The sequence below is a fragment of the Gopherus flavomarginatus genome, chromosome 1 (assembly GCF_025201925.1).
Source record: "Gopherus flavomarginatus isolate rGopFla2 chromosome 1, rGopFla2.mat.asm, whole genome shotgun sequence".
In the NCBI taxonomy this organism is placed as follows: domain Eukaryota; kingdom Metazoa; phylum Chordata; order Testudines; family Testudinidae; genus Gopherus; species Gopherus flavomarginatus.
This window is the reverse complement of record NC_066617.1, coordinates 47,739,696-47,754,049: the sequence shown is the minus strand read 5'-3', so window position 1 is coordinate 47,754,049 and position 14,354 is coordinate 47,739,696. Positions and strand designations below refer to the sequence as shown.

Genomic DNA, 14,354 nt, shown 5'->3' with positions numbered 1-14,354 from the left:
ACGATTTGTAATTCTCTTTGTTCCTCTCTCGGATCGATGGCCTCCTCCTTCACGCCACCTCGCCGGGCGGCTTCCTTCGCTGGCATTTGCAGGAGCGGGAAGGAGAAGCAGCCGCCTGGAAAATAACAACCTGCAGCCGCAGCAGCAGCCGCCGCTCCTCTCCCAGCTTGGCGAGGCATGGCCCACCCACTGGAGGGGCAGGAGAGAGAAGCCCTGCTGTGCCCTCTGCCTCGCCACTGCCTCTTCCCCACCCAGTCCGCGGCCATCCGCAGCCCCTCAGCAGCAGCCCGGCGGCATGGGCAGCGGCGCGACTCCCTCCTGACAGGGGCCACCCCGCCGCAAGGGCTGCTCCTCGGGAAAGACGCGCTGCATTAACTTGCCAGGCGCGAGCACGCTGCTTGCTCCCCCCAGCCTGGAACTTGTTGCTGGTGGTGCTCGGCGGCGGAGGGGGAGCCCCGGTAGCTCTGGCCCCTTGGCTCGGGGCTGCCTTGCTCAGTGGCTCCCCTCTCTCCGCCTTTCCCGCCAGGCTCCACGCAAGTGAGCGCTCTGGCCAGACTTCGCCAGGTACGTACCGCGGGCTGCGCCCGGGCCGGTGCAGGGAGAGCCGAGCCTGGGGCGGGAGGTCCCTGTCTCTAGCCGGCAAACTGCACCCGGCCAGGGTAACCAGGGAGGCTCCCTACGCGTCGGCTCCCGCTCCAAACCTCTCCCTGACACCACTCCCACGAGCCCCGCTCCCCCTAATCCCACACGAGGCGCACTGACCCCTTCCCTGGCCCCCCCGTCCCCCTGCCTCCCTAGCCTCAGCACGAGGCCCCAGAGCCCCCACCCCTCCCAGACACTGCCTGGCCCTTCTTCCTCCTGCCTGACCCCCCTGCACTATGGAGACCCCCTAATCCCCCTGCCTCCCTAGCCTCAGCATGGGCTCCTCTTACCCCCACCGCTGCCTGACCCCCCTGCACTATGGAGACCCCCTAATCCCCCTGCCTCCCTAGCCTCAGCATGGGCTCCTCTTACCCCCACCGCTGCCTGACCCCCCTGCACTATGGAGACCCCCTAATCCCCCTGCCCCCCTAGCCTCAGCATGGGCTCCTCTTACCCCCACCCCTCCCAGACACTGCCTGGCCCTTCTTCCTCCTGCCTGACCCCCCTGCACTATGGAGACCCCCTAATCCCCCTGCCTCCCTAGCCTCAGCATGGGCTCCTCTTACCCCCACCCCTCCCTGACCCCCCTGCACTATGGAGACCCCCTAATCCCCCTGCCTCCCTAGCCTCAGCATGGGCTCCTCTTACCCCCACCCCTCCCTGCCCCCCCGCACTATGGAGACCCCCTAATCCCCCTGCCCCCCCCGAGCCTCAGCATGGGCTCCTCTTACCCCCACCCCTCCCTGCCCCCCCGCACTATGGAGACCCCCTAATCCCCCTGCCTCCCTAGCCTCAGTATGGGCTCCTCTTACCCCCACCCCTCCCTGCCCCCCCGCACTATGGAGACCCCCTAACTATCCCCACCCAACCCGCGCTTCACTCCAGGCTCTACAACCCGTGTTTCCCCTCCCAGCCCCACAGTCACTGCAACGCTCCCACACGTCTCTCACTCCAGCTTCAGCCGCCCCCCCCGCCCCAAACTTCTCTTCTCCCGCCCCAGCCCCCCATTCGCCAGCAGGCCGCGCCCCCTAACAGCCCCTTCGCCTGGATGCTTCAGCGCCCCACTGGCCCTGCGCCGGGGCCCTTCTGACACCACCCCTCCCCGGGCTCTGCGCTGCTCTCCTGCCGGCTCTGGACTCCGCCCCATCCCCGCCTCGGCCCCCCAGTCCTGCCTTCCCCCTCGCCGGCAGGCAGCCGCCCCCTCCGTCGGGGGTTCCCCCGCGCGTCACTCTCTGCTCCAGCGTGTTTTCTTGGAAGAAAACTTGCCGTGAAGTTTAAGGCTGTCGCCCTGAGCTCCTCCCCCGACCCCTTCTCCCGGGGCCGAAATCCCAGGGGCAACCAGGCGCGGGGATCAGTCCCGGCGTCGCGCTGGGGCTCTGAATAGGGAAGCGCCTGCCTACTCCCCATCCAGCTCGGCCACTTAGCGTTGTGCAGGGCGGGAGGGGCTGGGGAGAAATTCTGCGGTAGCCCCGGGCTGGGAACTGCTCCGCGGGTGCCGGCGCCTCTCTCCAGCTCCCATCCCGTCGCCAGCGGCAGTTGCCTGTCTCCTCCGGCAGAAACAGGTGGGAGGAGAGTCGGGTGGGCGCACATCCCTAGGGCGGAAAGATCGTCCCCTAGCTCCAGGTGGCTGGCCCTAGCTGGCTGCTGCTGGGTGCACATCCTTCCTAGGCTGTGTCTGTATGCAACAGACGGACCTTTCTTCACAGGAACCAGCTGGTAGGGAGGGTGAGGTTTTTTTGAACCCCAGTACATGATGACTTTCCCAATAGTCTGATTTATTATCTTAAGCCACAGGGAGGGGAAATGGAGGAGACAAGACAAGTCTTTAAATGATACCAATCTAATAAATAAATAATAATGTTCAGTACATTGATATTGTGTGAACATTTTTATTTATTCATTTTTTGAATTTATATTTTAGTGACCAAGCCTATATTGGCTCTAAAGTGATCCCTCAGCAGCAGCTGCAGTAGCAGGTTGGACCATGGCAGCAGGAGTAGCAGCTTGGTTGCCATTTGCACGGGCAGCAGCCATAGGATGGATGCCAGTGGCCACAAATCCCATGCCAGCTGCTCCCCGGCAGGAGAGAAAGCGAAGCCAGGACTCTCTGATTGTGCTGAATGTGAGTGGTACCCAGTTCCAGACCTGGCAGGACACCCTTGAGCGCTACCCTGATACACTGCTGGGCAGCTCGGAGCGGGACTTCTTTTACCACCCAGAGACACAACAGTACTTTTTTGACCGGGATCCTGACATCTTCCGTCACATCCTCAACTTCTATCGTACAGGGAAGCTGCACTACCCTCGACAAGAATGTATATCAGCTTATGACGAGGAGCTGGCCTTCTTTGGCATCATCCCTGAGATCATAGGTGACTGCTGCTATGAGGAGTACAAGGATCGCCGGCGTGAGAATGCTGAGCGCCTGCAGGATGATGCAGATCAGGATCATGCAGCTGAGTGTTCCCTGCCTTCAATGACAACTCGAGAGAGAATGTGGCGGGCCTTTGAAAATCCACACACAAGTACACTGGCTCTGGTCTTCTACTATGTCACCGGCTTCTTCATTGCTATCTCTGTCATTGCCAATGTGGTGGAGACAGTGCCCTGTGGGGTAAACCCTGGTCGCATCAAGGAGCTGCCCTGTGGGGAGCGCTACGCTGTGGCTTTCTTCTGCCTGGATACTGCCTGTGTCATGATCTTCACTGTTGAGTATCTGCTGCGTCTGGTGGCAGCCCCCAACCGCTACAAGTTTGTGCGCAGTGTCATGAGCGTTATTGATGTAGTGGCCATCATGCCCTATTACATTGGTCTGGTGATGACAGATAATGAGGATGTCAGTGGGGCTTTTGTGACACTGCGTGTCTTCCGTGTCTTCCGGATCTTTAAGTTTTCCCGCCACTCACAGGGGCTGCGCATCCTGGGTTACACACTAAAAAGCTGTGCCTCAGAGTTGGGCTTTCTCCTCTTCTCACTGACCATGGCCATCATCATCTTTGCCACGGTCATGTTCTATGCAGAGAAAGGTTCATCGTCCACCAAGTTCACCAGTATCCCTGCGGCCTTCTGGTACACCATCGTCACCATGACAACGCTGGGGTAAGTGCAGATTTGCTTTGGCCAAGGCCAACATTTTAACAACTTTATTGTCACAAAAGAGTAATGTTTGATTTCAAAAACTTCATTAGAAAAAGTGGGAATACCAGTATTTGTTACAAAAGCTTTACAGTCACAAGTGGGTGCTTTATACATTTTATTTTAAACGTATCTGAATAGGTAGATGTAAAAGTGTTGCCAAAGGATAAACATGTGAATAATTTATTACAAAATCAAATTTTGTTTCAAAATTATGTGTAGTTTCTTTACTCTTTGCTTTTGCAGTTGGGACAGTGAGAGTATTTTTTTGTAGTCTCCATGAGGTGTCAGTGGGTCTTTAATAATGTAATGTAAGTCCTAGAAAAATCCTTTACAATATTTGCTACTGTAGTGCCAATTAACAAAAGAGCCCAGATATAGAGTTTTAATCTTACCATATAGAAAACGGTGTAGCTCTGCCATTTTGTTTGAACCCAAGTGATGTATAGAAACGGACTTGGATACTGTAAAGTCAGTTGAATTCACAAAAGCATAAGTAAAACTTTAAAATTCACAAAGGCCGAACTTTGGATCCTATCAAGTCACTTGCAAAATTCCCTTTGATTTCAGTAGGACTCGAAATTGGCCAAAAGTGAATGACATGTGTCAGCCTACATACACTTATGAAAGTGCCTGTGAAGCTGACTGAGAAAGTATGACAAACATATGTGACTAATTTAATTCCAGTATATATGTTAAACATTGTTCTAGTTATAAATTAAACTTCTCGATAATTTGGAATTAAAATATATCACAGTTGACATTTAAGATCCAATGAGTTTTAGTGGTTAGTTACGAGACTTCATTGTTTAAAAATGATATTTTAATGATAATGTCATTGTAGCTGTTTATTCTATAGAGAAGTTGTGGAAATGTATTTCTCTGTGATGCTAACAGAGATTTAGAAAGATTGGTTAATTTGAGGAGGCAATTTGTCATTCTAGTCTTAGTTCTGTGATATATAGCATGTTGTAATAGCTATTATATTGAATTTGAATAGGAGTTTATTCATTGTAAATTTCTAGTTCTTTTATGACTGCCCGTATTAAGAGACAAAGCTTTTCGCTGTCACTAAGACCATTGTTTCATTAATCAAATATTTCATCACATCTTGTTTAAATTGTCTGGGTTTATGGAACATGCATCACCTTTTTACTTTACCAAAATGAAAGTAAAACTATATAATGAATTAGTTTATTTATTACCTATTATCATAATCTAGATTGGAAAACCATATAAAAAACTTTAAAGATAAAAGGGCTGTAATCTGCCATCAGCTTTTATACAGAGCTTTTATATTTAGCACAATATAACAAATGAAGATAAACACTGTACACTGGAAATATTTCATGTCTTCTAATATTGGTGTGTAATGCCAGAAATGTGTTACAAGTTGTCATTGGTAACAAATTAAGGATTTGTTGGTATATTCGGTAAAATACTCTTATTACTATTTTTAATACTATTACATTATTAATTATCTAAACTGTGATAATTTCAGCAAAATCAGTGATTATCAGTAAACATCACTGAGAACAAATAACAAATGCAGGAGCTGATCTGTATTTGTTTATAACTGATATCTCTTTGATAATTAAGGTAGTCAATATTGGTTGGCAGTACTTGTCCAGGGTACTGAACAGTAGTACATTGTTGTTAATACTTTATGTCCACCTTGTAATTGTCTATGTTTCTGATATAGGAGCCTGTTTGGCACTGGTAGGAAAAAATAAATTAAAAGTGTATTATGTTATGATTTCAGATTACAAAAGTATTTTAGACTGGGTAACACTTTCAAAAGCACTTTAGGAACCTAAATCTCATTGGAAATCAGTGGGACTTTGGAGTCTAAGCAATTTTTGAAAATGGGATTTAGGCCTCTAAGTCACTTAGGCTGGAATTTTTTTACAGGGATTTAGGTGCCTGAGGATGCAGGATAGTAGGATTTTTAAAAGGATTTAGGTACTTAACTCCCATTGGTTTCAAGAGGCCAATAGGTGTTCTGTGACAGAATCTGTAAAGAGGCATTCTGGTGAGGGGTCTATAAATTAGGGGGCATAATTCTCATGTGTAAACTCCATGACCCAGCAACAAGACCTGTGCATGCTAATTGTGCTACCGCCATGCAGAAGCTGCACAGGACCACTGCTGGACAGAATACATGTTCCAAATACATGTACATATAAGGGCTAGATTCACTTTAGGCACCTAAATCTCAGAATCAGTCCCCATGAGGATTCACAGAACCCCCATTCAGCCACTGCTGAATCCCATAGGCACCTAAACTTGCCTAAATTTGCTCAGTAAAAGTTCCTTAGGCACCTATATTTCTGCCTCTGAGCATACATAGTGCAGTGACATACCAGGTGTCTGCTTGTTCAAGCCCCAGTGCAATGTACAATGAGGGGGAAGTTAAGCATTCCTGTGTCTGACTTGCCTGTGTGGCCCAATCTGGCAAGCATGCTCAGGCCTTACCTACTAGACTAGGTCTCAGTAAGCAATCTTACACAAAATGGTGGGGGATGGGGTAAAAAGGAGAAGTAAGAGGATCACCTCCCTCATAACTTTTAGCCCAGTGGTAGGGTACCCACCTAGGAGACCTCTGGTTTAAGTCTCCCCTCCACCTGAGGGGGGCAAAGAGATTTGAACAGGGATCTTCTACCTCTCAGATGAGTGACCTAGCCAGTGGGCTATGGGATAATCTGATGTGGGGTCTCTCAGGGTCTGTCTACACTGCAATCAGACATCCACAGCTGGCCCATGTCAGCTACTCTGGCTCGCAGGACTCAGGCTGAGGGGCTGCTTAATTGCAGTGTAGGCTTCTGGGCTCAGGCTGGAGCCTGGACTCTAGGACCCTGCAATTAAACAGCCCCACAGCCTGAGTCAGCTGGCACAGACCAGCCACAAGTTTTTAATTGCAATGTAGATTCACCCTTAGGGTACGTCCACACTACCCACAAGATTGGTGGGTAGTGATCAATCTATCGGGGATTGACGAGACATGATAAATCGATCCATGAACGTGCTCCCTGTCGACTCCGGAACTCCACCAGGGTGAGAGGCAGAAGTGGAGTCGATGGGGGAGCCGCGGCCATTGATCCCGCGCCGTGAGGATGGGAGGTAAGTTGGTCTAATATATGTTGACTTCAGCTACGCTATTCTCATAGCTGAAGTTGCATATCTTAGATCGATCCCACCCATCCCCCAGTGTAGACCAGGCCTTAGTCTCTCCTATTGAAACTGTTCCACTGTGGATCAATCATTTAAAAAGTCATTGGAGCGGGGCACTGGATCCTGGCTGGGTCTACCACATGAGTGCTCTACAGAGCCACTTTTGTATTTTCTTTTTCTCTCTCTCTGGTCTAATGACTCATTCATTATTTATTTCCTCCCCTCTTCCCCCACCCTCCACCCGCCAGCTTCTTGCAAAAATGGTGTAGGTACCTAACTCCAAGAGAGGGTTGGCAGCTGAGAATCCCAAGCAGAGGAAGGTGCCTCCCTGCAGCCTGGACTTAAGTGCCTGTCTCTGAGAGAGAGGTAGGGCAGGGGTGGCCAACCTGAGCCTAAGAAGGGGCCAGAATTTAACAATGTGCATTGCCAAAGAGCCACAGTAATACGTCAGTAGCATCCCATCAACTCCCCGCACCTCCATTCTCAGAGCCTCCCACCCACCGGCAGCCGTGCCAATCAGTGCCTCCTCCTCCCTCCACGCCCCTCCTGATGACCTGTTTCTTGGCATGCAGGAGGCTCTGGGGTGGAGGAGAGAGGGCATGGCAGGCTCAGGGGAGGAGGCGGGAAGGGGTGGAGTGGGTGCAGGGCCTGTGGCAGAGCCAGGGGTTGAGCAGTGAGCACCCTCAGCACATTGGAAAGTTGGTGCCTGTAGCTCCAGTCCCGGAGTTGATGCCTATACAAGGAGCTGCATATTAACTTCTGAAGAGCCGCATGTGGCTCTGGAGCCACAGGTTGGCCACCCCTGGGGTAGGGCTTAGCATGCTCTCCTCAGCACCTCCTGCTGGCTAGTTTAGGTAGGAGTCGCCTAGCATGATGGCTTGTTTGAATCCCATTCTGAAGTGCCTGTCTCTCCCTATTTGTTGTATAGGGAGTGGAGGTGCTGAACTCAGGCTTTGCAAATTCCAGTGATAAAGGTTAAGCATGGTGATACTCAACTTCCCCACATCTATGTTCCTTTCTGAATCTAGTCCTTACGTGCCTTTTGGGGGATAGCTGCACAGTCATCCTGAATTTGGCCATTAACATTTATGATACCACATAATTCTGGAGAAATTTTAAGCAGCATGTTAACTGAATAATGTTGTCCTTTTAATAATATCTTGTTAGCCATGTTAAGACTGTGATTAAATGTTAAATAGTGATGTATAACTTGAGTAGCATAAAAGGTTCAGAACTCTTCTCAGCTTGATAGAGTAAGTGCAGGAAAAGAAGGGAAAGTTAAAGGGGAAAAAGAGTAAAGATCAATTAAAGTTGATTGTTATTATTTCTAGTAACTTGGATTAGGGATCAGATCCTGCCATCCTTACTTGAGCTACACTCCCATTAATTTAAATTAAAGTTTTGTTTGAATAAGGACTGCAGAAATTGGTCTTACATGAAGCACGTTAATCACCTAGGAACAAAACTAGCTGAATTCACACATATTTTAGAGGATTACTGTGTCAACAAGTTATCTGAAATGTTATACAATTTTAGGAAAGCTAATGCTAAATAATAGACTAATTTTATTTGCGTTTTGAAGACTGGTTATTGTTCTTACAATTTGTGAGATAGCAAGAGTATTGAGTGTCAGCTGTAGCAATTTGGGTAGTGATCTTGGAAGCATAGCTATATTTCTCAGTTCTGAATAATTGGTAAGCAATTAAACCATCTTTTAAAAACAGAGATTACATTTTTCGGTGTAGAATGCCTCCGACTTCAACTATTGCTACAGTTTTTAGACTCCAAGTACATCACAACTATTAACTGTCCTCAGCTCCAAATATCACAGTGGAAAGGGTTATATGTGAAGTGTAGTTATACCAAAAACAAAGAAAGAAAGGAGAAATGTAGTTCTAGAAGTAGAAAATGTGCTCACGTAGAAGCTGAGAAATGTGCATTCAAATTTCAAGTCAGTATTTTAGTGATTTTTAACTATACTACTACTAAGGCTCTATAAACCATGAAGGTCCTTGGCCATTCTCACAATTTGCCCCTCTCCCTTCTAAGGTTTGCTTGTTTCACCTGCACCAATTTTAATTATAGAAAAAGGTTACAAGTGAGACAGAGGCGAGTAACAAGCATAAGGAAAAACAGAAGGAGGTTGTAGGATAGCGTGGAGGAGGGTTCAAGCCTGCAATAAGGACCAGAGAAGCTTGGGGCCAGCAGCACAAATGAGGCACAAAGGACAAGAAGCTTTGGGGTAGGAATGGAGGCAGAGCAGGAGATGAGGTCTATTGAAACTCGGGCTGACAGACTTACACAGGTGCTTATCAGACACCCACAACTACAATGATTGAATTCTGCCACTTTCTGCTGTAATCCCTTAATTTACTGGTTTTCTTCCTGAGGGTACGTCTTTACTACCGGTCGTATCGGTGGGTAGCAATCGATTTCTTGGGGATCGATATATCGTGTCTCATCTAGACGCGATGTATCGATCCCCGAACGCGCTCCTGTTGACTCTGGAACTCCACCAACGCGAACGGCGGTAGCAGAGTCGACAGGGGGAGCCGCAGAAGTTGATCCCCCATCGTGAGGACGGTAGGTAACTCGATTTAAGATACTTCGACTTCAGCTACGCTATTCACATAGCTGAAGTTGCATATCTTAGATCAATCCCCTCCCCTAGTGTAGAGCAGCCCTGACACTGCTATAGCCAACAAATGAGCTGGGGAAGCCTGGGCCAAGTTTTGGTGGAGTGAAAGTGTGTGTCTGTAGATCACAGAGCTGTATTTGTACAAATTTATATATACTGTTATATATTGTGCTTTAAATAAAGAATGTATTGATCTTTTGTGACTAGTTCAAAAACAATGGCACAGGCATATTAAATAGTTATCTTCTTATTTATGGGCATGATATTATATAGTTTTGTCAGATCATATAACACATCGATAGATGAATTATAGACTTTGTGGAGGGCTATTTAAAAATAAGAAAATTGATTTTTTTGCTTTCATAATGTAAACTAGATGTATTTACAAAAGAAAGTAACAAACAGTTCCATTAATTATTATTATTGTTTATTTATTCATGTGCTGAGCATCTTACAACAGATTCCCTGCCCTGAAGAGTTTACAGTCTACTAGATGATATGATGATGCAACATGAGAAAGCTACAAATAATTGATCAGGGAATAGGATGATGGATCTAATGCTATCCTGCACCTGCTACTTCCATCACCTACCTTCATCATTTATCTCTCATTCCTTTCAGATCCTTGAAGTACACTTCCTTTAGTTCTTCTCTTCTCACAGCACTGTTGTCTATAGACCTCCAAGTTCTGATTTTGACTATTGGCTTTCTGTGTTCCTCTATTCCAGCTCCCTTACCCACAGCCTGGGCAAATTTAACTTCCACATGAAAGACCCTCTGACTTTTGCTTTCATTCATGTCCTCTCCCTAGCCTCCTCATTCAGCTGCCAGAACTGGATCAAATCCTCCATTCATCACCATTGTCATTCTCCTGACCTAATCTTTACTCATAATAGTTCACTCTCTGACCTTTTTTTGATGAATTGCCTCTTTAGAATCATCACATAATCTCCTTCAGCAATGCACAATTCATATCTGATCTAGACACTATCTTGTGTTCTTTGTGTGACCTGCAAGCCATCAATGGCTCCAGTGTCTCTGATTTTTGTCTTCTCAGAAACACCCAAATATCAAAAATAAAGAACCAATAGCTAAGTAAAAATACAAAAAGAGAACACAATCCTGAAAACCCCTACATTATGAGTAGTTTCATTAAAACCTATGGGACTAGTCGTGGGAGTGAGGATTATTCATCTGAGAAAAGATTTGCAGAATTGAATCCTTATTTCTGTATTTTTACTTAACTGGTTGGTCCTTTTAGTATTTGTGTGCTTGATATTTTTTCAAGTCTGTTTTAAATTGAATTTTTCTATTTTTGTGTACAATCTTGTGATAGTGTTAAGCTCTGCAAATACATTATATATTTTGATCTATTTTTTCTTCACAGTGGGGTCTGAATAGCTAGAATACTATAAAATGGGAGGGACAAAGTGTAATATAACCACCTTCTAAGTATATTACTCGATATTCAAAACGGGCTTCAGATAAAATATGAAATATTTGAAAATAATGGTCAGTTTGATGGCAATGAAAACAATTTTTGCTTATTCACTAATAAAAAGATGCTTAAAATTGCATTGTGCTATTGGGTGGCTACTTAGGAAACAGGAGTCGTCATACCTGCTTTAGTTCTCTTCAAATAGGTCAACTTGCATGACTAAAAGATCAAGCAGATTTCTTAGAGGGAAGGAAGATTGTTTACTTCATTCAATTTCCCTTGAGCATGAATTTCCTTACCACAGACACAAGCATGGATATGGTGTCAGGAAGATGAGTTTTCTGTTGAGAATCTCATTTATTTACTTCTTTTTGTGGAAACAGATGGAATTTGGTTTCTTGTAGTTACTGTGAGTCAAGAATAACAACACTTGGGTTGGTGTTGAGGAGGTGGCAATAACAAAATATATGCCAGTACCCTGTAAGTGTATAAACTGACATGCAGAATAATCACCACTGACATCAGATTTGTTGATTACAGCCCATCATATGAACGGTCCTTGGCTAGTAATGCAAATCTGAAATATATGAATAGTTTGACTTAAGTGATAAAAATCCAGGAAGTTCAAATTGAATGGTGACACAACAGTTAACTCAAACCATTGTGAACTTCTGCACCCCTGTCCAACAAGACATGTTTATAGTGGAAATGCTGGGGAAAAAAAATCTATAAATATAGTTGTCATAAACAGATAGCTAAGGGTTAATGTCTCTTTCACCTGAAGCACCTGACCAGAGGACCAATCAGGAAACCGGATTTTTTCAACTTTGGGTGGAGGGAATTGAGTGTCTCAGTCTTTGTCTGCCTGCCTGCTTGCTCTGAGCTTTGGAGAAGTAGTTCTACTTTTTAGTCTTCTGTTTCTAAGTGTAAGGACAAAGAGATCAGATAGTAAGTTCTATGGTTTCTTTTCTTTGGTATTTGCATGAATATAAGTGCTGGAGTGCTTTAATTTGTATTCTTTTGGAATAAGGCTGTTTATTCAATATTCTTTTAAGCAATTGGCCCTGTGTTGTATCATCTTAATACAGAGAGAACATTTGTACTTATTTTTCTTTCTTTTTATATAAAGCTTTCTTTTAAGACCTGTTGGAGTTTTTCTTTACTTCAGGGAAATTGAGTCTGTACTCACCAGGGAATTGGTGGGAGGAAGAAATCAGGGGAGATCTGTGTGTGTTGAAGTGGCTAGCCTGATTTTGCATTCCCTCTGGGTGAAGAGGAAAGTACTTTTTGTTTCCAGGATTGGGAACAGAGAGGGAGATTCACTCTGTTTGGATTCACAGAGCTTGTGTCTGTGTATCTCTCCAGGAGCACCTGGAGGGGGGAAGGGAAAAAGGATTATTTCCCTTTGTTGTGAGACTCAAGGGATTTGGGTCTTGGGGTCCCCAGGAAAGGTTTTTCAGGGGGACCAGAGTGCCCCAAAACACTCTAATTTTTTGGGTGGTGGCAGCAGGTACCAGGTCCAAGCTGGTAACTAAGCTTGGAGGTTTTCATGCTAACCCCCATATTTTGGACGCTAAGGTCCAAATCTGGGACTAAGGTTATTACATGAGTAGCAGCGGTGGGAGATAGACAGAATCCAGAAGCCAGTAGAAATATTGTATTTTTCTTTTCTCTGCTAAGGGCTTTTTAGCAGAGAGAAGCAGTTGGTTTTAAAAGGGAACCAGAGAGAAATTTTTTTTTTTCTGCTCTCTCTGGCAGTTTGTGGCTTGCATGTTAAGCAGAAGTCGTTAAGGACTATTAACAGTCTTTTGTCACACAATAGCACTCCCATTGAGAGTCATACCAGCACTATATGAATGCAAATAAAGTGGTTTTTCAGGTTTACTTGACATTGAAGATTAGCTAGAGAGAGAAAAGGAAAAAAGCACTGTTGCTAGGCAGACTTCAGGAGGCAACAGAGAACCTGCAGTTCAGAAGATAAACACCGGAGGGCACCCCAACACAAGAAAACAGGAACCATGACTTCTAAGGCAAAAATTGGGGCCGAAGAACAAATCAAAGAAGCTGAACACAGGCGAGAGATGGAAAAACACAAACAGCAACTGGAAATAAAACAAAAAGAGATGGAGATGAAAGAAAGAGAAGAACAGATCAAAGAGGCAGCCTACCAAAGAGAACAGGCAGCCTACCAAAGAGAACAAGCAGCCCAAGAGGCAGCACACAAAAGAAAACTAGAAGAAGAAGAGGTGGCCCACCGCCGAGAAATGGAAAAGCACCAAAAAGAAATGGAAAAACAACAAAAAGAAATGGAAAAACAACAAAAAGAGAATGAAGAGAAGGAAAAACAAAGAAAACATGAACTGGAGTTGGCAAAAGCTGGGCTGCATGTGCCAGCCAACCCTAACAACCCGGCGCCAAATATTGCTCCACAGCACAGGAAATTTCCCACCTACAAGGCAGGTGATGACACCGAGGCCTTCTTGGAAAATTTTGAAAGAGCCTGTCTTGGGTACAGCATTCCCGAAGACCAGTACATGGTAGAATTGAGGTCACAGCTCAGTGGACCTTTAGCAGAGGTGGCAGCTGAAATGCCTAAGCACCAAATGAATGACTATAAACTTTTTCTAACCAAGGCCAGATACAGGATGGGGATAACCCCAGATCATGCCCGTCGGCGTTTCAGAAACCAAAAGTGGAAACCAGAGGAGTCATTTCCCAAACACGCCTACTACATTGCAAAAAACTATGAGGCCTGGCTAACAGGAAACAACATTCAAACCTTGGAAGAACTGAACCTCCTCATACAAATGGAGCAGTTCTTGGATGGTGTTCCTGAAGACATCACACGGTACATACAAGATGGACACCCCAAGAATATCGCTGAGGCGGGGGAGATTGGAGCCAAATGGATGGAACTGGCAGAAAGCAAGAAAGCTACTGTCAAGGGGAACGATTACCCCAGGGGGCACACAGACCATAAACCCTACAACCGAGGACAGCCAAAGACCCCACATACCACCCAAGTAAAGCCACAGATACCCTACCCTTCAACCTCACCAGTCTCCAGTAACTCACCTCGGCCCAGTGACCCATCAGATGGAAGATGCTTTAAGTGTAATGAACTGGGACATATCAAGGCCAACTGTCCCAAGAACACCATGCGAGTGCAATTCATTACACCACCATCACACCAAAGATCCCCAGGCCCGGATGCCTCTCAAATACCCTTGGAGCGAAGGGAAAATTTGAGAGTGGGCGGAAAGAAGGTTACTGCGTGGAGAGACACGGGGGCACAAGTGTCAGCTATCCACCAATCCTTCGTTGACCCCA

General features: G+C 46.1%; 1 protein-coding gene across 3 annotated transcripts in view; it reads left to right on the top strand.

Moving 5' to 3' along the window:
* The first annotated feature begins 476 nt into the window (after positions 1-476).
* KCND2 (potassium voltage-gated channel subfamily D member 2) overlaps positions 477-14,354 on the top strand; it is a 454,049-nt gene continuing 440,171 nt past the window's right edge. For 2 of the 3 annotated variants that reach the window (XM_050936206.1, XM_050936204.1), the window contains exons 1-2: positions 477-564; positions 2,564-3,741. In XM_050936206.1, the coding sequence (XP_050792163.1) occupies positions 2,627-3,741 (1,115 nt within the window). In that variant the 5' untranslated portion in view covers positions 477-564; positions 2,564-2,626. Of the gene's footprint in view, positions 565-2,123; positions 2,205-2,563; positions 3,742-14,354 lie in introns of those variants that run through there. The other variant, XM_050936205.1, reaches the window with a different exon arrangement.